Raw genomic sequence first — 21,937 nt, 5'->3', positions numbered from 1 at the left:
ACGACCAGCGAGCATGGCGGGCATTCCGACACTCCATCTGCTGAAGAACCCAAAGGTTGCAGTGATCAGTTCTTACCAGAAAAGGGTGTAAAGCTCCCTGTAAGAGGTGTCGCCATTCTGAACAAGCATGACGAATTGCAAGCAACTCCTTTTCAATAACAGTGTAGTTTTGTTTGCTGGAGGTAAAAGTCCTAGAGAGGTAAGCAATAGGATGTTCCACCCCGTCCTCTCCTTTCTGAAGAAGGACTGCCCCAATAGCCCTGTCAGATGCGTCAGATTCAAATATGAATGGGCGGTTTTGATCTGGCTGTCTGAGAATGGGTGCAGTAGTAAATGCCTGTTTTAGATGTTGAAAGGCCTCTTCTTTCATCGTTCCATGTGAATTGAACCCATTTCTTGAGTAAAGCAGTAATAGCTAACACCTTTCTGGAAAACTCGGGGATGAATCTTCTATAGAAGTTCGCCAGTCCAAGGAATCGTTGAACATCTTTAACCGTTTTAGGACTGGGCCACTTCAGGATTGCTTGTATCTTGGAAGGATCTATCTGAATCCCTTCTGCTGAGAGAATGAACCCCAGGTAAGCTATGGTGGAGACCTCAAACTCACACTTCTCAGGTTTGGCGTAAAGATGATTGGCTTGAAGACGTGAAAGAACTTCTCGTACTTGCTTGCGGTGTTCGCCGACCGAGAATGAGTACAACAGAATGTCGTCTAAATAGAACACAACAGGGGCATTAACAAGCCAAAGGGCATAACAGTGTGCTCATAATGGCCTAGAGATGTGCGAAAGGCTGTTTTCCATTCGTCGCCTGATCGAATGCGTAACAAATGGTAGGCTCCCCTAAGGTCTAGTTTTGTGAAAATGGTAGCCCCCTGGACAGTTTCTAGGATACTATTGATTAGGGGCATGGGATAGCGGTCCTTGATGGTCTGTTTATTCAATCCTCGATAGTCAATGCAAGGACGTAATTCCGAGGACCCCTTCTTGGGTATGAAGAAGAGTGAGGCTCCAGCCGGGGACTTAGATTCCCGCATGAGACCATGTTCTGGATAGGTTTCCAGGTATTCCTTCAAAGCTTGCCGTTCCGGAATGGAAAGAGGATATATCCTACTAAAAGGTATAGATGCATCAAGAAGGGTTTCTATAGCGCAGTCTTCTGCTCGATGAGGAGGAAGGAGGTGATAAACCTTGTCTTCGAAGACCTCAGCAAAGTCGCTGTACTGGATGGGTACCGAATTTACTGGAATCGGGAAGACAGCATTTTGTACTCCCCGAAGTGATTCAAGGGATGGGCTTAGACAGTGATCTTTACAATAGGGTGAAGCAAAAAACACAGTATTTTCTGTCCAGTCAATAGATGGGTTATGACGCCGCAGCCAGGGCATCCCCAAGATTATGGGGAAGTGGGCAGCCTTAATAAGGTCAAGGACCAGTTCCTCTTGATGAAAAAAAATGGTAGTTGTCAAGGGGAAAGTCTCCCACTCTATCAGTCCTGATGATAAGGAGGAACCGTCAACTGCTTCCACTGGTACCGATCTTACTTTGCGTCTAACAGGAAGGAAATTCTTCTTTGCCCAGCCAATGTCCAGAAAGTTGCCAGCTGCCCCACAATCCAACATGGCCAGGGCTTCCAGTTCTTTTTCTTCGAATTACAGCTTTACCTTTATCACCATGAGCCGACTGTCTTCTGTTTCTCTAACCATCTTGGAGGAACTACAGGGACTGATGACTAACACCCCCGACCTCTCCCTCACTAGGTTCGGGGATTCTCATTTCCCGACCACCGAGGAGGCACTTCAGGACAATTTCTTAGAAGGTGTTTCTGAGAACTGCAATACATACACAACCCAAGATCCTTTCTTCTCTTGCGTTCTTCTGCTGTTAAGGGACCTCTAGTCGTACCGATCTGCATCGGTTCTTCTCCGGAGGACGCTAGAAGTCTTTCATTAGTTGCAGGAGGATTCAACTGCGAAGAGTGGTAAGAGCGACTTCTCTTCTTTTCAATCTTACGCTCCCCTAGACGAAATTCCATCTGCAAAGTAAGAGTAACTAACTCTTGAAATGTTTTGATGCGAGATGTTCTAGTAAACTTTCAACTCTTCTTTAAGACCTCTGCGAAACAAGGTCTGTTGAGCCGAATCTGGCCAGCCAGCGTTGGTTTCTAGGCGCTGGAAACCTACTGCGTAGGTTTGGACATCTTGGATACCCTGTCGGATGTCAACTAAAGCTTCGTAGGTAGAGTACTGAGCCTCTTGTCGTTCGAATCGGTTCTTAAAGTGCTGGATGAACTGGGCATAGTCATTGGTAACTGGGTCAGATCGGGTAATCAAGGGTGTAGCCCAAGCCAGGGCATTACCCACCAAGTTAGAAATTAAGAATCCCACTTTTGCTCTTTCCTTCTCAAATGTTCGAGGTCTGAAGGCGAAATACATAAAGCAGGCATCCAGAAAATCGTTTAGGGTCTTGGGGTTTCCATCATACTTCCCAAAGGACAATGGATAGGGAGCTAAGTCCCCCCAATCTCCTTCATTCTTTGCGGCTAATTCAGCCACCTGTTGTTTCAGAGTAGCATTCTCAGAGCGGAGTGCCTGCATCTCATTAGTGAGACTCTGTATGGCAGATACCATCTCATAGTACTGTTCTAGGGAAGCCATTGATTCGGGTTGGCGTTGCACACTGTCAATTCCAGACTCTTCCTCCCTGCCTTCCTCCTCAACTGTCTCTTCCAGTAGGTCTCCTTCTTGGTCTCCTCCTTGCTTCTTTCTCTGTCTTCTGGCGTACTTAATTTCTTGCCTTCCTTTCTTCTCCTTACTTTGTAGTAAATAAGGTCTCTCTCCTCGGGATGCCACCCTGTCGGCTGGGTAGACCCCAACAGAGCGACCTCCCCGGGAGTGAGCCCAAAAATATTACAGGGAAAAGCCTTACGGCAGAAAAATCCTGAATGGTCGGACCTCTGATGTAGAAAGAGGGAGTTGCAGACTTCTACTGCTGCCGAATAGCGCCGCACAGTCCCAGGAATGAAGACGACAGTCAGGGCTGCGGTGGCAGTGATTCCGGATGGGAGGAACAGAGCAGAAAGCAAGGTAAGGCAAGATATGGTAAACTGGTTACTGGAGGAAGTGTAGCAGGACAACAGGAATCCAGGAAGGAAGGGCTCGGCATACAGGTAAGGAAGATGGAGTAAACACGGTCAGAGGAAAATGGAAAAAATAACAAGGAAATTAATGAAAAAGTAGGCAGCGGATTAAAGGATACAAAGACACCGTGCCAAAGCACAGAGCAGCGAGAGCACGTAGTAAACAAGTGCAACGCGCGCGGTTGTGGGAAGCGTGTATGTTTGTACACGGCGGTGGCCATTATGGAAAAAACAACTAGACCGTTAATGGAAGTACGGCCCGAGCGTGATGGAACTAGTAGTGGCACCGCCATTTCCCCCATAATTTCCAAGAGGGCATGACAAAAGGGCTGCAAGGGGGCATAACGCGAGAATTACAAGAGATCAAAAAGAAAATAGAAGAAATCATGGAAAAAGGGGACACCTCACAGGAGGAAGCTGACATTATGAGCCAATTAAAACAAGAATGTGGTGGGCTCTGGAAACGATTATGCAACTTAAATTATAAAAAATACATTGAAAGACAACACGCAGGGGGGGCACAAACCGGGGAGGCTGCTAGCATGGCTATATAAGAACGAGACACCCAGACCAGCGATTAGAGAAATAAGGGGAGAAACAGGCCAAATATGGGACACCCAGGAGAGCGTAAACAAGAGGTTCCTTAAATTCTACCAACACCTATATGTGGACGATGGGGAGATGGCTGAGCAGGAGATTCAGGAGACGTTAGAGGATATGGGGTAACCTAAATTGGACACAGAAGATAGGGAGAACCTAGATGTCCCAATTACGATAGAGGAATTAGAGACAGTGGTCAAACACCTGCCCACCAGCAAAGCCCTTGGGGCAGACGGACTCCCAAGCAAATTCTACAAAACGTACAAGCAAGAAGTGCTCCCCCACTACTAGCAATGCTAAATGAGGCCCTTGAGAAAGGGAGTCTGCCGGAATCCCTGAGGGAAGCAATAATCATTCCGCTCCTTAAACCCAACAAGCCAAGCACAGACTGTGGGTCGTATAGACCGCTATCCATGCTAAACCAGGACAGTAAAATCCTTACTGCGGTGCTGGCGAATAGACTAAAACTGGTAATAAATAAACTCATACACCCCGACCAAACTGGATATGTCCCAGGTAGGAGTTTATCTGATAACCATAGAAGGCTCCACCACATCATAGAACAGGCATAATGCGACCCAGATGAAATAGCAATAGTCTCACTAGACGCAGTGAAAGTCTTCAACTCCGTAAGATGGCACTGGCTGATGGCGGCCTTAAAGGAATATGGGATGGGAACCGGGTACCTGAGGTGGGTAAAACTGGTGTACAGCTCCCCATTGGCCAGAGTAAAAATGGGAGCGATCATTTCAGACAAATGGCAACTCAGCAGAGGCACCAGACAGGGCTGCCCATGGTCCCCGGTGCTGTACATCCTAGCATTAGAACCTCTAGCGATCGATCTAAGGCAACAATATGAAGAGATTGGGGTTCACACTAAGGGAGGACCGCACTTGATATCACTGTACGCAGACGATGTGCTGCTGTACCTGCATTACCCAGAGGAAAACCTACAATATATTCTGGAGGTAATGGAGCGGTACGTGACACTCTACGGCATTGCGGCTAACCCCAAGAAATGGTGCATGTTTCCCTTAAGAAGATACAAAGGAGTCCCACAGGAAAACTTACCAATCTTGCAGATAGCCTGGGAGACCAGAACGTTCAGATACCTGGGGATCAACATATATCATACGGTAGGAGATGAACACAAATATAACACGGAAAAAGCAGTAGAAAACATCAAAAACAGCATAGGGTTCTGGGCAAAGCTCCCCCTAGCCATGGTGGGAAGGGCGGTTTTGCTGAAGATGGCGGTCTTGCCCAGTTTACTACACTTTTTTGTAAACATCCCACATATGTTTGCCAGGTGTTTCTTTACTAAACTTCAGAGTCTAGGCTACCCAAATCAGAGTTAAAAGGGCGATCGAGATTGCTTGAACTAAGTTGAAAGATATGGCACAAGGCATGCCGGGCTATGGGTAGCCCGACCCCATGCTCTCCGCAGGCACCACTCGTGATGCTACGCGGGGTAGATGAGCAACTAAGAAAGGGGATCCATAAACATTGGGAGCCAGTAGGCTTAGCAACTCTGGGAGATATTTGGCAAGAAGGGAAGGCATTGGATTTCCAAACGATAGTTGATGAAACTGGGTTACACCCAGGGCAATACATCACTTACACTAAAGTGGTTAACCGGGTGAAGGGGACATGATCCGAAATAGTATTAGCAGAACAACCTGACACGGCTATAGAAAAGGTAAATGATATTTAGGAAGGAGGGCATGAGGTATCCCGGATTTACGAACTGGTGATGTCTAGAGTGGGTAAGGAGGTGCTCAAGCTGAAACTGGATTGGGAGGACGATACGGGAGTACCCATGCAAGACGGGCAATGGGAAAGGGCACAGAGATACCACAAAAAGGTTTCCAGAAATGTGAAGCTGCAACAGATCCAGCTGTACATAACCCATAGGGCATACATGACCCCACGGAAGATCGCCAGTTTTGGTGGCAATGAAGTACAAACATGCCTCAAGTGTGGGGAGGTGGATGCGGGGATTCATATGTTCTGGGCATCCCCAGAGGTGGGGAAATTCTGGGGGGAAGTTAACCAACATCTAACTGAGAAAGGGATTAAGCTAGATGTAGAATCCGTGTGGGCATGCATGGTAGGGGGTTTCACCAGACCACGCAACATGAAAAACGTAAGCAAACTCAAGGACCTGGCCTATATTCTGGCTAAACAGGGAATTGCTATGAGCTGGAAAACAAGCCACAGACCCAGAACAGAGATATGATGGCATAAACTTCTGAAATGGGCTGAAGCCAAAACAGTAGTATGGTATGAGGCAGCCAGCAGAGAGGAGGAAAACGAAGTGGGACCCCTGATAGCATGGAGACAACTAGCGGCCACATTGTCGGGATCCACCCAATCCAGCACAAGCGAACATGAAACTTCTGAGAGCAACGAAGGGGGCGAGCTCCCAGAGATATGTAATTTAGAGGAACAATGAAGAAAGCTCGAGTTAAGGGGGGAGGAGGGAGGATGACAGTAATAAAGATATGCAAATGTATGCTGAGAAGTATGAAATCGCAACTGTCAGGAGCGTTGCTTTGTAATTGTTTGTTGTAAAAAACAATAAAAAGCAGATAAAAATAAAAAAATATATCAAGAAAGGGAGGATTTGCTATGGATTGAAGGACGGAAGGTGGCGAATAACTGCAAAAATGATAAGGTTCACTATTTTAAAAGTTGACATTGAGCCATTATTTTCATTCTATGAAAACCGTTGTTCTGAGCGGACACTGCGTTACGCCAAGAGAATGGAAATACCAAATATAATGTAAGTTTGAATGAAGATGAGTTTATAGACGAATAAGTAAATGTTTCATTTTCTGACCGGTATTGCTTGCTTACATTGTTATGGGTTGTTGGATGGGGCATATTGGGAGGACACGCAAACACAACCTGTATGCATGCTAGTGATATCTAAACCACTTCATCCCATGGCATATCAGTGTGTGCAATCAACATTGTATTATTGGGTGAGCCGGGTGCAGAACATTTTCCAAGGGGACTTGGTTCGCTTGTCGAAATTTTATGTTGCCAGTTCCGTTATATTTTTAAAAAAGGGAGCAGGCGCCCCTCTCTATAAGTAACATGGCATGATAACTGGTTCAGTGGTTTTTTCCCACGTTGATAGTCCGCTGCCATTGCTTTTAGCTCACTGTACCTTTTACAGATGGGAAATATCAGTTTGCATATCAGGCATTGTCCTGCCCACATGGCAGTCCAGCACCGAAATGCTATGGCAATTCCCTTCTGAACTAGAGTATCTACAGCAACCCCATACATTTTTCAGCCTTGTTGTGCCTCATCAGTGAGGTGGAGCTGGGCCTCTCTGAGCACAGTGAGCATGGAGTCCACGTCTGGGTTCCCCCAGGTTCCACCAACCCCAAGTTCATTGCTAATATTCCGTTATAAAGCTGTCTATGTGCTGTTCAACTTTTTCTGTCATCTTCTGCATCCCATTGGGAGATAAACATACTCCACATCACTAGCCTCTCAAGCACATCGTAGACTCCAACTTCCATTGTTTGTGGTTTATGTTCGTTATTAGGTTTCACTTGGTGCAGAATTAAAGGGTAAATGGATACATTTGAATAAAGAACGGTTGCTAAAATATATTTTTATTAGGTTTTCTACACAGCTATATTTTGCCGTTCTGGTATGCCATAGTTTCCATATTCCAACAGATCCAACCAAACCAGCCCAAGCAAACATGAAACGTCTGAGAGCAACGAAGGGGAAGAGCCTCCAGAGATATGTCATTTAGAGGAACAATGAAGGAAGCTCGAGTTAAGGGGGGAGGAAGGAGGATGACAGTAATAAAGATATGCAAATGTATACTGAGAAGTTTGAAGTCGCAACTGTCGTGAGCGTTGGTTGTTAATTGTCTGTAGTAAAAACCAATAAAAAACTGTTAAAAATAAAAAAATATCAAGAAAGGGAGGATTCGCTATGGATCTGCGAATGCCATAGTTTCCAGATTCCAACAGATGGATTTGATTACGCTGATGTGTTAAGATCGCCTGGACCAATATGCTCTTTGGAGGTACCAGCCACGAGGAGCAGCCTGTCATCGTTTACGGTGGTCTAGCAAGAAGCTGATGCCGAAGCCTTGCGATTCAAGGTGCGTCAATTGTGTATCTTCTCCCGAAAGGAACACTGTGTGCCTCATGATAAAGTTTTGATGCTATAATCCAAGGACGTTCAATAATTGGTGGTAAATTGAAATCAGTGGATGTTCTCCAAGCGTTTTTTTAAAAAATAAAAGCACATTCTAAATTGCAGAGTATTGATGTTTCCTTTAAAAATAGTGTTTTCTATTCCGATTTGGGACGCGCTGTGCTGTGAGAGGATGTGCTGGTTGATATTCCGGGTTCTGCGTCAACTTATGTTAAGACGTAGGTGATGACTGGGCGCGTTTGACTACTCTGCCCACTAACGTCATGAAAATAGGTGGAGAATATTGCTGGGAATAGTGATGTCAGCTTCAGGGGCGGGTGATATGATTTAGTGCCACGAGGGCAATTGAATTTTGGGCGATGCAGCAATGGATAAGATTAGCACAGGATGGCTGCGCCCCCTAGTGGATTTCGCATGTGTGAAATTGAGGAAAACTAAGGTAAGGTGCATAGGAAATGTCTTTACGATCGATCACAGTTTGCTTAAAACCACATGCCCGAACGCTCGGCACAATAACATTTTTGAGCGCAATATTCCTTTGAAACATGACTGTTCAACTGATTTATCTCTCCCGCTTTCCCATGCCTCCCCCCACCCGCTACTGTAACCAGCGCCTGGATGCCTGTGGGCTTAGAGCGCTTCTTTAAATGCAAAAATAAATAAATAAATAAATGTGTTGGGATCATAGAAATGTACTGTATGAATAAGAAGACCAGGACCCTCTCTCCTCTTATAGTCAAGCTTTATTGATAGGAATCTGAGCTCCTAGTATGGCACAGGAAAGGGATCACCCAGAGGTTATGCTGAGAAACACTTGACTTACATGCAAGGTCACAGGTGGTACTGGAATATGTTGTTGTTTTCTAAGCAGTGTTCACAGGATCGGGTACAGCAAGGCTTGACCCATCGCAGAGGAGAAGGTCGGCAAAGCACTCTGGGAGATGGGAGAATTAGTCTCTGAGGTAAGCTATTAAACCACTGGCTCAATAGTATCTCATAGGAGCTGGCTGGTGTCACAGAGCAGATGGACTCCGGGGAAGGTCCCAACATATTCTGAACATTGGTACTTTCATTTGAAGTCCTCAACTTCTCAATGATGGTTACTGTTTCATCATTCAATGTCCCCAGACTATCCTTGACTCTGGGAGGCCTTAGACTCAATGTCCCTGAACGATCCTCAGTAAGGGCAGTTGAATTAGTCCATGTTTCCAAGTCCTCCTGGAGAGAGGTGCTTGCATTATTTGAGGATTTCAACCATTCATGGACAGATGTAATTGCAGTATTTGATGATTCCACGCGTTCATGGACAGGGGTGGTCATTTCATTCATTTTAAAATCACTCTCACTAAAATGAAAAAAAATATATAATCAACAATCTCGATTATCTCGCCCCCTGGGTACATAAAACAATAACTTACACTTAAATGAACTTCAAACAACATAATTTCCCCCGTGACTAGTTAATTAAAGTCTCTCATCTGGTGGCATTCCTAGGGAAAATGTATCTAAAAAGGTGGGATTTTCTTCACACAAACAAAACCTTTTTTCTGTCAATATCGATTTGTAGTAAAGACTAACATTGCTTTTATGAAACTGGGGTCATTTTCTTTTTTTACATATTTGTTCTCCTAAAACAGTCCTGCAGTCACCATATGTAACAAAATATTGTAACTCTACCTAACACCACCCCTTTAAACCTGCCCCTCAAAGCCAAGGTACTGTTGTTGCTTTTCACAACTAAAGAATTAATATAGTGTTAATGGCCCAATTACTTACCGGTAATATTCATTACTCCGAGTTGCGTTATCAAAACTTCCTTAAGTGCAATGAGGACCCAAGGGTATCTTGGCGCTGTCCAGATCTTCGTCATCACAGTCCTTACTTCATTGAGGTACTGCCTCTCCTGACAGACCTTCCAAAGCATCCTTTCCCACATCAACATGGAGAATCCTGTGGACTGGGTAAATCATTCCTCCATGTTTATGTAGATTTGGTGCTTTCCTCTAAAGATCCTACAAGGTCTCTCCCACCCCTATCCCGTTGTTTTTCCCCAAGCCATCCAGAAAGTACGGGTAGGACGGGAGGGAATCAGGTTGTTGACGAGGAAGATCCAGACTCATTGTAATGAAGATTACCAGTAAGTAACCGGACCGTAACCCCGTCATCCAGCTTCCTCATCACAATCCTTACTTCATTCAGGATATAGCAAGCGCACATCCAGGCACACTCCAACTATAGTGAGGACCATTTTTCTTGAAAGCACCACCTCAATGTGAAACTGCTGTCAGCACTGCTGAACCAAAATTGTAGTCCAGGGGTGGCCCTATCAAAAGTTTGTAGCGTCTCACAAACGTATTGGGAGTTGCCTATGTTGATGCTCTACAAATCTCCTCAATGGAAGCATCCTCAAGCTCAGCCCAGGAAGCAGTACCACCCCAGCTTCTGCATTTGCCGTAATTATGACCCACTTGATCCATTTTCTAAGTATGATAGGCCCCTGTTTAGCCATAGAAAAGGATACAAAAAAGAGCATGCACCTGCCGTAAAGAAGGCGTGCGTTACTGATACAGCATAAGAGCCCTGGCAACATAAGCATCTGGAGCCACTTGCGCGTTTTGCCAAATGGGAGGGTCAATTCTTTGGAAACATGGAACTGGGATGTTACCTTCGGCTGAAAAAAGGATGGAAAATGCAGGACCACTCTATCTGCATAGAAATACACATTTGGCTCATGACATATGAGGGACCCCATCTCTGCTATCCTCCTTCCTGATGCGACAGCCACCAAAAATAAAACCTTAACCGGAAGGAATTTAAGCTGGTACTCCCCCAAGGGCTCGAATGGAGCAGCCCAGAATGCCTGGAACACTAATGGCAAGTCCCAGGGTGGGACCATTTATCTGACATGCGGGGGCGTTTGTTCTCAAAACTCTGAAAAACCATTGGAATCAATACTGCGTTTTGCTGTAAACCCTCGAGTTAAAGCCGGCTGCCCTGATAGATGCCCATTGACATAGAGAGGATAGGGAAAGGCCCAACAAGAAACCGTCTTTCAAAAAATCCAGAACTTGAAAGGGATTGGCTTTGGCTGAGTGGAACCCCTTTTTTGTATACCAACCGAAAATGATTGCCTGTTGTTGGGGGTTGGTCTGCACCCCCTCACGATACCCGTGAGCCCTCCAGCACACCCACAGACTCAGCCGTCAGACGTCCGTAGTGTTCGGACTCCCCAGTCGCACCGATGCGGCCTGGCACGCCCCCTTTATTTATAGCGCACGCAGCTGAGTGCAACGTCACTCTGCCGCGTGCCACATCCCTTAAAGGGGCAGCACCACACTCCTCCTTTTTCATTAGGACTACAAATTTACTTTGTCAAAATCACACAACAAACTAACACGTCAACCAATGTAACCATAACACATCACACAGCGGTACCCCTTTAATAATAGCCGCCCTGGGTCCCCATATGACTACCACGGCCCGCGGGGTCGTTCAGGATACCTGTCCTAACATGTAGTCGCTGAGGCGAACAGGTTTCCCTCGCCCTGTCCTCAGGCGGTACCTCCTGCTCGCCTCCGGCATAGGAGATCCATCAGCAGTCATCCCCTCGGCTGTAGACGGAGGGAAGGGTCCAGCACCCCCACCCTCGTCGGGTACCTCCACATTGTCCTGGTCCGGGGGTATGTCAGTTCCCGTTTCCCCTAGTCTCTTGAAAAAGTTCATGTTCCTTGTGACCGATAACCTGCCATCTGAGACTGTCACCATCGATCCTTTCACGGCTACGACGTCCAGCGGCACGGGTGCATAGGGCAGGGACAGCTTCCCGTGGGGGTGCCTGTTTAGAATCAGCACCTCGTCCCCGGGTACCAGGTGTTGGGGCCGTAGTCCTCTCCTGGCGTTCTCTTGCTCGGTCCTCAGCCGGCGATCTCGCTCCACTTGCTGGTCTTCAATGACCCCTGGTTCTTTCTCCCTGACCTCTGGCAGTAGTCCCCTTGGGCACCGCTGGAACAGCACTTCCGCCGGGGCCACCCCCATGGATGTATGGGGAGTGGACCGGTAGACCCGCAGAAATTGGTATAGTGCTCTTCTCAGGCACCAGCCTTGGCCTTGCTCTATACGGAATGTCTTGTTCAGAGTCAGCATTAGTCTTTCCACCTCCCCATTGGCTCTTGGCCAGAGCGGGGTGATCTTCCGATGTTGAACCCCATAACTGTCCATCAACTCAGCGAATCGCTCACTCTGGAAGGGCGCCCCATTGTCCGAGCACAGGGTATGGGGGAAACCGTGGAAGGCGGAGACTTTCTCTAGGGCCACCACCACATACTCAAATGCCACTGACTCGACAAATTCAACCTCTGGATATCTGGAGTATTCGTCTACCACCACCAGGAAGTGTGTACCCTGCGTGGGTCGGGCCTCATTAATGTCCTTCACTTTCCTGGGATCCGGGGACACGTCACCCTCATTGAACGTGAACCCAAAGAATTTGATAGTTGGCCTTAGAAATTCGCATTTCTCCCGATGGAGGGTCAGGCCCAGCGACTGCAGCCACTCAAAAGTCTTGGCCAGCTTGCGTAGATGGTCTACCTCAGTCTTTGCAAATATGAGGATATCATTGCTGATGTTCAATACCCCCTCAAGATCTGCCAAGGCGCCTCTGATCATATTTTGAAATACCTCGGCCGCCAATGATACCCCGAAACTGAGTCTTTTGTACCTGTACAGGCCTCTGTGGGTCGTGAATGTCGTGATGTATCTCGACTCGGGTGTAACACGACCTGGTGGTATCCGGCCCTGAGATCGAGCTTTGAGAAGAAGCAAGCCCCTTGCAGCTCAGTGATAATGTCATCAATGGTCGGTGTTAGGTGTCGCTCCCTCCGTATGGCCTTGTTGGGTTGGGGAGCCTCAGGTCGACACAGATTCTCACTGAGTTGGGTTGTTTGGGCTTTCTTGCCACCACGATAGGGGACACCCATGGTGTGGGATCTTCCGCCTTTTCGATGATGTCCAGGTTGACTAAATTGTCCAATTCCTTATCCACTAGGTCTCAGGTGAAAGAGCACTCTGCGGAGTATCAGAGCGATGGGCTGCACTGACTCATCGATGTGTAACCTCACCGGATCGGGAGCCATCTGTCTTATCCCCTGGAACAGGCGAGAGTACTTGTCTAGGAGGTCGTGAATGTCCTCCAGGTACACAGAATAAGCAAAACTCACGATGCCCAGGGCCTCCGCTGCGGCGCAGCTCAGCAGCTTGTTGGTGCTGACCGGTGTCACGTAGAATCGTGCTGTAATCCTTGACCCAGCAAACTCTACCTTGGCCACAAATTCCCCATCCAGGGGAATTGGCTCGGACCCTCGAAATGTAACTGTACAAGCTCTGGGGGTGGCCAGATTTGGTGGGCTTTACATGGCATCATAATGTCCTCGGGCCATCACATTGACAGACGCACCCGTGTCCACCAGCACAGGGACCGGAGACTTATTCACAGCAACGATGCATCGTGGTTGTCGCCTACTTCTCGACCTGATAGCCTCGACACTCGGCACAAAGAAGATCTTCTTCCTCTTCCTCGTCCAGTTGTGCACCTTCCTCTCCCTGGTCGACCTGGGCCACATTGGTCGGGCGAGACTGCCGAAGGAAACCAGACCGCACAGGGCCTCTGGGCACCATCACTGGCAGAGATGCTTTGCACACCCATGTGTAGTGGTCAGCCAGGCCGCACCGCCCACAGGTGTTTCCTACCGCTGAACACTCTGCAGGGTGGGGCAGGTCATAGCCACACTTCTGACACGCTTCTCCAGCTCTACCGCCCCTGTCGCGGAAGTTGCTGCTGGGTCTCCTGGCACCTCTGCTGCCATGCACCACTGCACACACCTCCTCCGCTTTCACCGGACGTGTGCCCACCTCCGAGACCTCCTGGCAGTGACCCAACTCCAAGATGTGAGCCAGGGTGGTCCTGGGTTCCTGCAGCACTTGTCTCGCAGCTTCCCCGACAAGCACGCCTTGATCAGCAGGGTCCTGATCATGTCATCAGGGTCACCCCATGAACACAACAGTGACAGGCGTCTGAGATGACCGTAAAACGTGTACAGAGTCTCATCCTCCTTCTGGCGAGTCGACAACATCAGAAAGCGCTCATAGTCTGCGTTGGCTAAGGGAATGAAGTGGTTGCGGAGAGCTGTCTTGGCTGCAACATAAGAGGTATCAGCGGGCTGGAGGGACTCAAATATTTCTTGCACGACAGGCCCCGCAGCATATAGCAGTGTTGCCAACTTACTGTCCTCCTTGTTCTCCATAGTAGCCCTGAAATACATGTCAAGGCGGTCAACCCACCGCTTCATCTAGGCCCCAGGCTGGATGGAGGGCCGAGACATCGAATTCAGGGATTAGCTGAAGCGCCGCTGGGGCCCGCATTTGTGCCATGATTTGAGGCGCAGGTTGAATGCCTGGTTTGGCCACAGGTGGAGGCTGACCTTGAGGTAGTTGCTGGTCCGCAGGTTGTCCACCGTCTTGGTCACCAGGTGCACTCATGGGTTAAGTGCACAAGCACCCCAGCTAGAAGGAGCAGGGGCCACAACTCACCCAGCCAGACAGGTCTTCCAGGCCACGAAGTACACCAGTCCAGAATTCTGACCTGAGCACAGCAGCTAGATATGATGATGATGATCATGACTGCCAGCTGCATCAATGCATAGATGGGCCAACAGGGTGGTCCCAGAAATTGAGCCAGGGAGGTCCATGGACAAAGCAGGAATCAGCAGTCTTCCCCAGCACCTTGCCTTCACTCAGTGTAATTCGCCCAAAAATGGAAAAAAATTCAAAATGTAGGCATGTGTGGGCAGAGATAGCTGCCCGCTATTAATGTATCAAATAAATAGGTATGGATGGCATTCACGAGCCCTTCCGGAGCGCTGTGATCATCCACTGCCTGAATGACAAAATGGCCGCCTGCCGCGTGTTAGACACCCAGCTCGCGGCATGGAACAAACAGAATCCCTTGTTCGTTCTGCTTCAAAAATTATATTGATAATCACCGCCGGGCCCGGGCGACATACCAGACTCGTTGCCACTGTTCGGGGTTGGTCTGCGCCCCCTCATGATATCTGTGAGCCCCTCAGTACACCCACAGACTCAGCCGTCAGACGTCCATAGTGTTCGGGCTCCCCGATCGCACTGATGTGGCCGGGCACGCCCCCTTTATTTTTGCGCACGCGGCGGAGTGCAACGTCACTACGCCACGTGCCACATCCTTTAAAGGTTCAGCACCACACCTGTGGCGCTGATAAGCCTTCCTTGTGCCCGGCTTCCTTTCTTCCTTCATACACAGGGCCATTTCTTTTGAAAACCCAGATGTTGCAACTCCAAATTCTCAACTACCATACTGCTAAGTGGAGATTCTCCAGCGTGTGCACGTTATCCCTTGTGAACTGCCAAAGCAAGGGGAACCATGGATGGTGAGGCGAAACTGGGATCACTGCTAAAACAGAAGCCCTGTCCTGCCTGATCTTTGTCAGGACTTAAGAGATCAACGGAATTGGGGAAACAAGAAGGCGTCCACCTGTCAAGCCAGAGGGGAGTGGATTGCTACTACGAACATCGGGACTTGGTAATCAAGATCGGATACAACCAGTTTTACTATAGGGGTCCCAAACCTTTGACATATGAGGAGAAAAATTGCCAGGCTGAGAGTGTACTGGACTGACAAAGGGAACCTTTGACATATAAGGAGAAAAGTTGCCGGGCTGAGAGTGTACTGGACTGAGAAAGGGAACTACCTGCTCAGCCAATCTGCAAGCGTATTCTCCTTCCTCAGAAGGTGTGCTGCAGACAGAGTGAACATTTTGTTTAAAAAAAAGATTTCTAAAGCCTGATTTAGAAAGACCGCTCTGTGACTGCACAGAGCAATGTTTCGAAATCTAATTCTCAAGCACCTGTCACACACGAGTGCGCACAGGGGCTGACAGGCGCACCCGAGACGAGCATCGGAAGATGGAAGTGGGATGAGAGGTAAGTGTGTGACTGTTTGCTTGTCTGTGTGTATGCTGTAGGATGGTGTGTGGAGTGTGTGGGTAAGGCGTTGGGGAGAAGGGGTGTGTGTATTTGTGTTTTTGTTAGTGGGGTCGAAGGGACGGTTATGGGGGGAAAGGGGTGAAACCCTCGATTTAAGAGGTGAGGGAGGTTAGGGGGCCGGCATTGTTCAAAATGATATTTCGGCCAGAAAGAAATCTGTCTTTATTTGAATGCAGCCTTTAATATTCATCAAAATCACATAGCACCGGACAGAGTTTCCAGGTTCTCATCTGCCATTTGGAAAATCTGTTGCACTACCCAGCTCCTGGCATTACATTGAGTCCTCCCGACAGGTCAGGTATGATTTTGAGACCCGATTGTCGGTCCAAACCGAAACTCTCTTTCGCTGCATTTGCAGAGAGAAATGTTCCAAGGCACTGAGGCCTGCCACATGCCCCCTCCAATTGGAGCATCGGCCTGACTCTTTCCTCCCCCAGTGTGCCTGTACTACATGGGAGCCCAGAGTCACACCCCAACTGAAAAGGCAGGCATCCGTCATCAGAATGCATGGTGGCTAAGGAGCTTTGGGGAACCCCCTTGAGCAAATTATCCTGCAGTAACCACCACTCCATCTTTTCCTTTAGAACTGCCGACCAAGGAATAGAACAGTTGAACTGGAATTAACTCTGGGACCAGTGGAGCAAGAGATGCCCCACCACGGGCTTCACATGCCACAGTGGGCCACGGAACCACTTGCATTGTTCCTGAGAGTTCCCCTGGACTCTCACCCATTCTCTTGTTGACAGAGACCCCTTTGCAATGAGACCCCTCAGCCATGATTGCAGTCTGATCACTCTGTCATAAAGGAGAAACACCCTTGTCATCCTTGATGTCAAAAAGTGTGCCGATGAACTGTAAAGTCTTTCCCAGCTGTAGCTTGCACTTTTCCCAATGGATCAAACAGCTGAACTCTTGCAGGGTTTTTGCACACCAGTTGCACATCCATCATGGACCTGAAAAAGAAGGAGCAACAATTAACTAGTCATCAAGGTAAGAAATACAGTAATACTTAGCTTGTGTAACAGACCTAACACAAGGGCCAGACGAAACGGTAGTACTCTGAACTGATAGTCCCTTGTAGGCAAACCGCAAAAAAGCCTGGTCCTGGATCTGGATTGGTACATGCAGATGTGCATCCCTGATGTCCAGGGACACCAACCAGTCCTTTGGAATTATTCAGGGAATGATGGCCTCCAAAGTAACTACCTTGGACTTGACGTAACGGAAAAATCAATTTGAGGGCTTCAGATTCAACAACGGAACGGAACTCCCCAGACAATTTCTGAACCAGAAACAAGGTTGAGAATGTAACCAGTCCTTGTTGTGTTTCTGGCATAGATGTAATTGCCTTCTTCTACAATGGACTGTCGATCCTTTCTGGGCCCTGAGGTGATTGCATAGACCTGGAGCAATCACTGTCCCAGTGGAGGGACGAGGGGATGAAAACTTGATGGCATATCCTGTCTTCACGACAATGATGACCCACTTGTCCGTGATCCTATACTGCCAGATTGAGAGGAAAGCCTTCACGCACCCTCCCAACCCATTTGTATGGAAAAAACCTGCACCAGGATGGTCTCATGTGGCCAACGATGCACCGGTCATATTCCGATTATTTCATGAGTTTTTCCATCTGGGGCCCAAATAACCGATTGTTTTGAAAGGGCACTAATTACAGAAACAACTTCTGGGTAGTCTCCAATTGTCAGGTCTGTATTCAGAGTAATGTTAGGTTTTCTGGGAACTCACACACACTCTTGGCTTTAATTGACAGTTACATACACTGTTTCATTCATTCACTGAGTCTTTGTTGTGATCTCAGTTGGTTTGGCTCTAACCATTCTGTTTGTAGAAGTAGAGTGTCCCAATCCAACATGGCAGTGATGAACCAGGAATTTGATTGGGAAAGAAGAGGACTGAAGCTGATTGGAGGTTGTGGGTTCTTGGGAATTGAAATGGCATTCTAAACTGCCTGTCATTGTCCTTCCTGAACTGGAAGGTCCTGTGTGCTTGAAGCTCCAGTTTTTGAGGCCTACGGTCTATGTTGACGGTCAGACTTGTCACCGGTAGGGGCTCCCTGCTAACCACAGCCCCTGCCTCGAAAGGGACGCTTGCTTGAGGATCAGCTGCAGCACTCACAACCCATTTGTATGGAAAAAACCTGCACCAGGATGGTCTCATGTGGCCAACGATGCACCGGTCATATTCCGATTATTTCATGAGTTTTTCCATCTGAGGCCCAAATAAACGATTGTTTTGAAAGGGAACTAATAACTTCTGGGTAGTCTCCAACTGTCAGGTCTGTATTCAGAGTAATGTTAGGTTTTCTGGGAGCTCACACACACTCTTGGCTTTAACTGACAGTTACATACACTGTTACATTCATTCACTGAGTCTTTGTCTCAGTTGGTTTGGCTCTAACCATTCTGTTTGTAGAAGTAGAGTGTCAGTGATGAACCAGGAATTTGATTGGGAAAGAAGAGGACCGAAGCTGATTGGAGGTTGTGGGTTCTTGGGAATTGAAATGGCATTCTAAACTGCCTTTCATTGTCCTTCCTGAACTGGAAGGTCCTGTGTGCTTGAAGCTCCAGTTTCTGAGGCCTACATGGAACAGAGGACCAGTATAATCCTACGTGGGACAAGACATCCAGAGACTTGGTGGGAGCGCAGCGCTCTTTTTATAAAATAAGGAACTTTCTGAGAAGAACTATGTTAATAGGTTTTAAATAGGTTAAGTCTTTTAACAAGGAAGTAGTATAGAAAATAGCTCTTCAAACATGCCTGTGCACTGAAATGCTAAATCTGCTGAGTACATTGTCTCTCACTTAGAGTCTTGAAGAACTGGCACAAACATAGCTAATCTGTAAATTAGGTGCCTTCCTGTCTTCCTGACTCTCTTACCTTTCCGCAGCTAATTGTGAATGTGCATCTAGATGATTAAAAGAAGCACAATTCATGCCATGTGTATTCCTAAAAGGTGAGCTACTGAGTCAAAATTTAGACTGCCCTTTTAGTCCAGAAATAACATAGACAATGTAGCGTGAGGAATGTTACCTTGTGTTAGGAACAAGAAATACTCCTACACCCCACTCTGCTCTGTTCCCAGACAGTAAATTGTCTGAGAGATGACGCAGAGCGCTCCAGCATGCCATAGTAAAATGCCCACGTATGTAGGTCATGAACCCTCATCACATGATGGACGAGAACAAATTCGGACTATTCTGTATTGTATAAAGTACGTTCGCTCCCCCCATGCTTGTGCTCACCTTCTCTATGCCTGAACACATGCATTGATGAATTTGGGTCCTCTTAAGTGATAATAAACTGTTGTTATATATGTGTTTCTCGTGACTGGTGTGTCTTCATTTATTTGCAGTAGCCTCATATTTGCAACTAACAGATGATGCCCAGAACTTGGGCTCTTCCGTTGATGACCCATCACGATTTGTGAGGACAGAGTTAACGAACCCAAGATCAGTGAGTATCGGGGGCCCCTGCACCTAGAGACGCATTTCCTCGCAGACTGCTACTTGCGATCTACGTCCGCTGTGCTTCGCTCAGAGGTCGTCACGGCAAGATTCCCGAACCAGAGGCAGCTTATGTTTCATGCTTTGGGAAGAACGCCAGCCACGACGTTCGATTTGATGGGGGAACTTTGATATTTGGATTCAGGTGAGTCTGTGATATTTGTTTGGTTTTGATAATATCCTACGCGTAGCATATTGGCCAGGTAAAACTGTCTTTTTCAGAATGGCTGGTTTCAGTAAGTTGCCATCTTATTGGGCAACGCTTTGTTGCAGGAGAAGACAACCAAATGGTTTGGAACATAGTCAACCGGCGCCACTCGCAGGGGCGCCAACATATGACATGTACGTAAAGTTTGGTTTAGGAGCTATACTGTTCAATAGTATTTGGCATTGTCAAACCAGACATATAGCAGAACTTCAATGGCCAGAATTGGGAAGTTTTGAGATGGCTAGAATTGGGCATTTAGATTCTGTATTGATGCGCAAGAAAGCGAGACCTGCTCCGTTTGACGCTGTTAGGGATTGGCGAAAGGAAGCCACCCAACGCCTCAAAAGCAGAGAGAAGCACACATGTAGACACATTACAAAAGCTGGAAAAGCTTTAGCTCATGACCAACAAAAACAAGAAGAAGCTATTAGGAGTATGGATAGGGGGTTTCAATTAGAAATGCAGAAAATATACCCGTCAAAATATTTGCATGCATCTGATGAATTGATAAATAAGTAATTGAATGAAAGACGAACATCCCCTACTGCACCGCCTCCATATGTACCGCCACAGACACAAGCACAGCAAGCACAGCTACCATTACCTGCACCAGTCCCACGCTCTGATGATTTTCCTTTGCCCCCTAGTGCACATGACTTACTCCTACTTTCGTTACCAACTACATCTGCTACTCCACTTTTGACACCTGACAATATCGCTAACGATCAGAGAGTTGTAACACGTAGAACGATACCCCCAGCACGTAAGAGGGAGTTGCGGGATTGGGCAGAAAGGTATATAGAAGGGGGTGACGAAGCAACCACTTCGGGTTGTCTATCAGACCATGGGGTATCCCTGAACAGAAAGTATTGATAGAACAAATGGGATTATACCTAGCCGAGGTCTGGAGCGATTAAACTGATTCAGCCGTTCCGCAGGGATTGCTGGATTTAAATTTCTTGTCTTGTACTTGAGATATCACACTGAAAGTGCACGAACACTTACCGAAATTATTTTTCTTTAAACATGAACTTGATCACTTACACCAAATAGAATTGGATCAAGGTACACGACTACCATCATACGTGCAGAAAACATTTTTGCCTCCTTAAAAAACAGTCAGTGAACCGAGTTTTTCAACAGGTTTGAGCAAGTATTTTCAGACTTCAGTGGTCAAGATTTGAGTACAGAACCAGGAAAAAGATTGTGTGTTGACAAATTTGTGCAAGGGTTATTGCCTGACATTCAGTCGCAGATCACTGCTTCTGAAAGTACATGGCAGGCTAAGGCGCAATCTGAGGTTCTCCATATGGCTCAGTTTTACGAGAACAGAATTAACAATGAGAAAGAGAAAATTGAGAAGAAAAAGGTGGACTTAAAAACTAGGGTTCTTTTGCAGCAGATTGCGAGTGAATGCGCAATCAAGAGAACAATTCTTACCACAAACAGGACCTGTTCATATGAACCAATGTGCATATTGTAAGCAAGAAGGTCAATGGAGGGCATAGTGTCCGACCCTCCAACAGAGAGCAAATGGTACGGATGGTACGATCGGTAGGAGATGGAGAGCACGGAATTGCATGCCAGGACCGAATAGGAATCAGTTTGCTCAGAATCAACAAACACACGATAACAATAGGGTAATCGTGGGGGGAGCAGCAACCAAACACTGGGAATACGAACACTTTTGACAATACTACACATTCTTATTTTTCTGAAGATTTTACATCTGACAAGGTGTTATTTCGCTAGGATAGTCTGAAGCAGAGTCTGGAAACTATTCCTATTCCTGTTGATCAGAAAGGGCCGTACCTAGAAATGAAAGTAGGGAATAGGGCGCACATTTTTCTAGTCGACACAGGAGCACAGAAGTGTTCCATTGACCATCTGCGAGTTCCAGCTATCCCACTGTCAGGGAAGAATAATGTTTCTGTAGGGTTTTCTGGTACTCTAGTGGTAAGTTTCTCGACCGGTGCCAATAGCTTTGGGTCCATTTACTGACTCATGTCCATTTTAACTGACTACGAATTGTGGTGAAAACCTGCTGGGATTACATTTGTTAAAGAAATTGAATGCAGTGATTTACTGCTCACCAGACGGAGTGTATTTGGCCATTTAACTCCAGTTAAATTCCACGTCACAATTTATGACATTGCCTTTACTGAGCAAATTACAACAAGTGCCTACGCATTTATGGGCA

The 21,937-nt window shown here is 47.1% G+C and overlaps 1 protein-coding gene across 1 annotated transcript in view; it reads right to left on the bottom strand.

Moving 5' to 3' along the window:
• Window positions 1–8,656: 8,656 nt before the first annotated feature.
• Window positions 8,657–21,937, bottom strand: part of TP53TG5 (TP53 target 5) — a 167,254-nt gene continuing 153,973 nt past the window's right edge. Inside the window, exon 4 of the mRNA XM_069612173.1 lies at window positions 8,657–9,274. Within this exon, the coding sequence (XP_069468274.1) occupies window positions 8,761–9,274 (514 nt within the window). The 3' untranslated portion in view covers window positions 8,657–8,760. The remainder of the gene's footprint in view (window positions 9,275–21,937) is intronic.

Source organism: Ambystoma mexicanum, chromosome 8, assembly GCF_040938575.1.
Source record: "Ambystoma mexicanum isolate Mex_15411 chromosome 8, UKY_AmexF1_1, whole genome shotgun sequence".
Lineage (NCBI taxonomy): Eukaryota > Metazoa > Chordata > Amphibia > Caudata > Ambystomatidae > Ambystoma > Ambystoma mexicanum.
The sequence above is the reverse complement of the archived record's forward strand: the minus strand, read 5'-3'. Positions and strand labels throughout refer to the sequence as shown.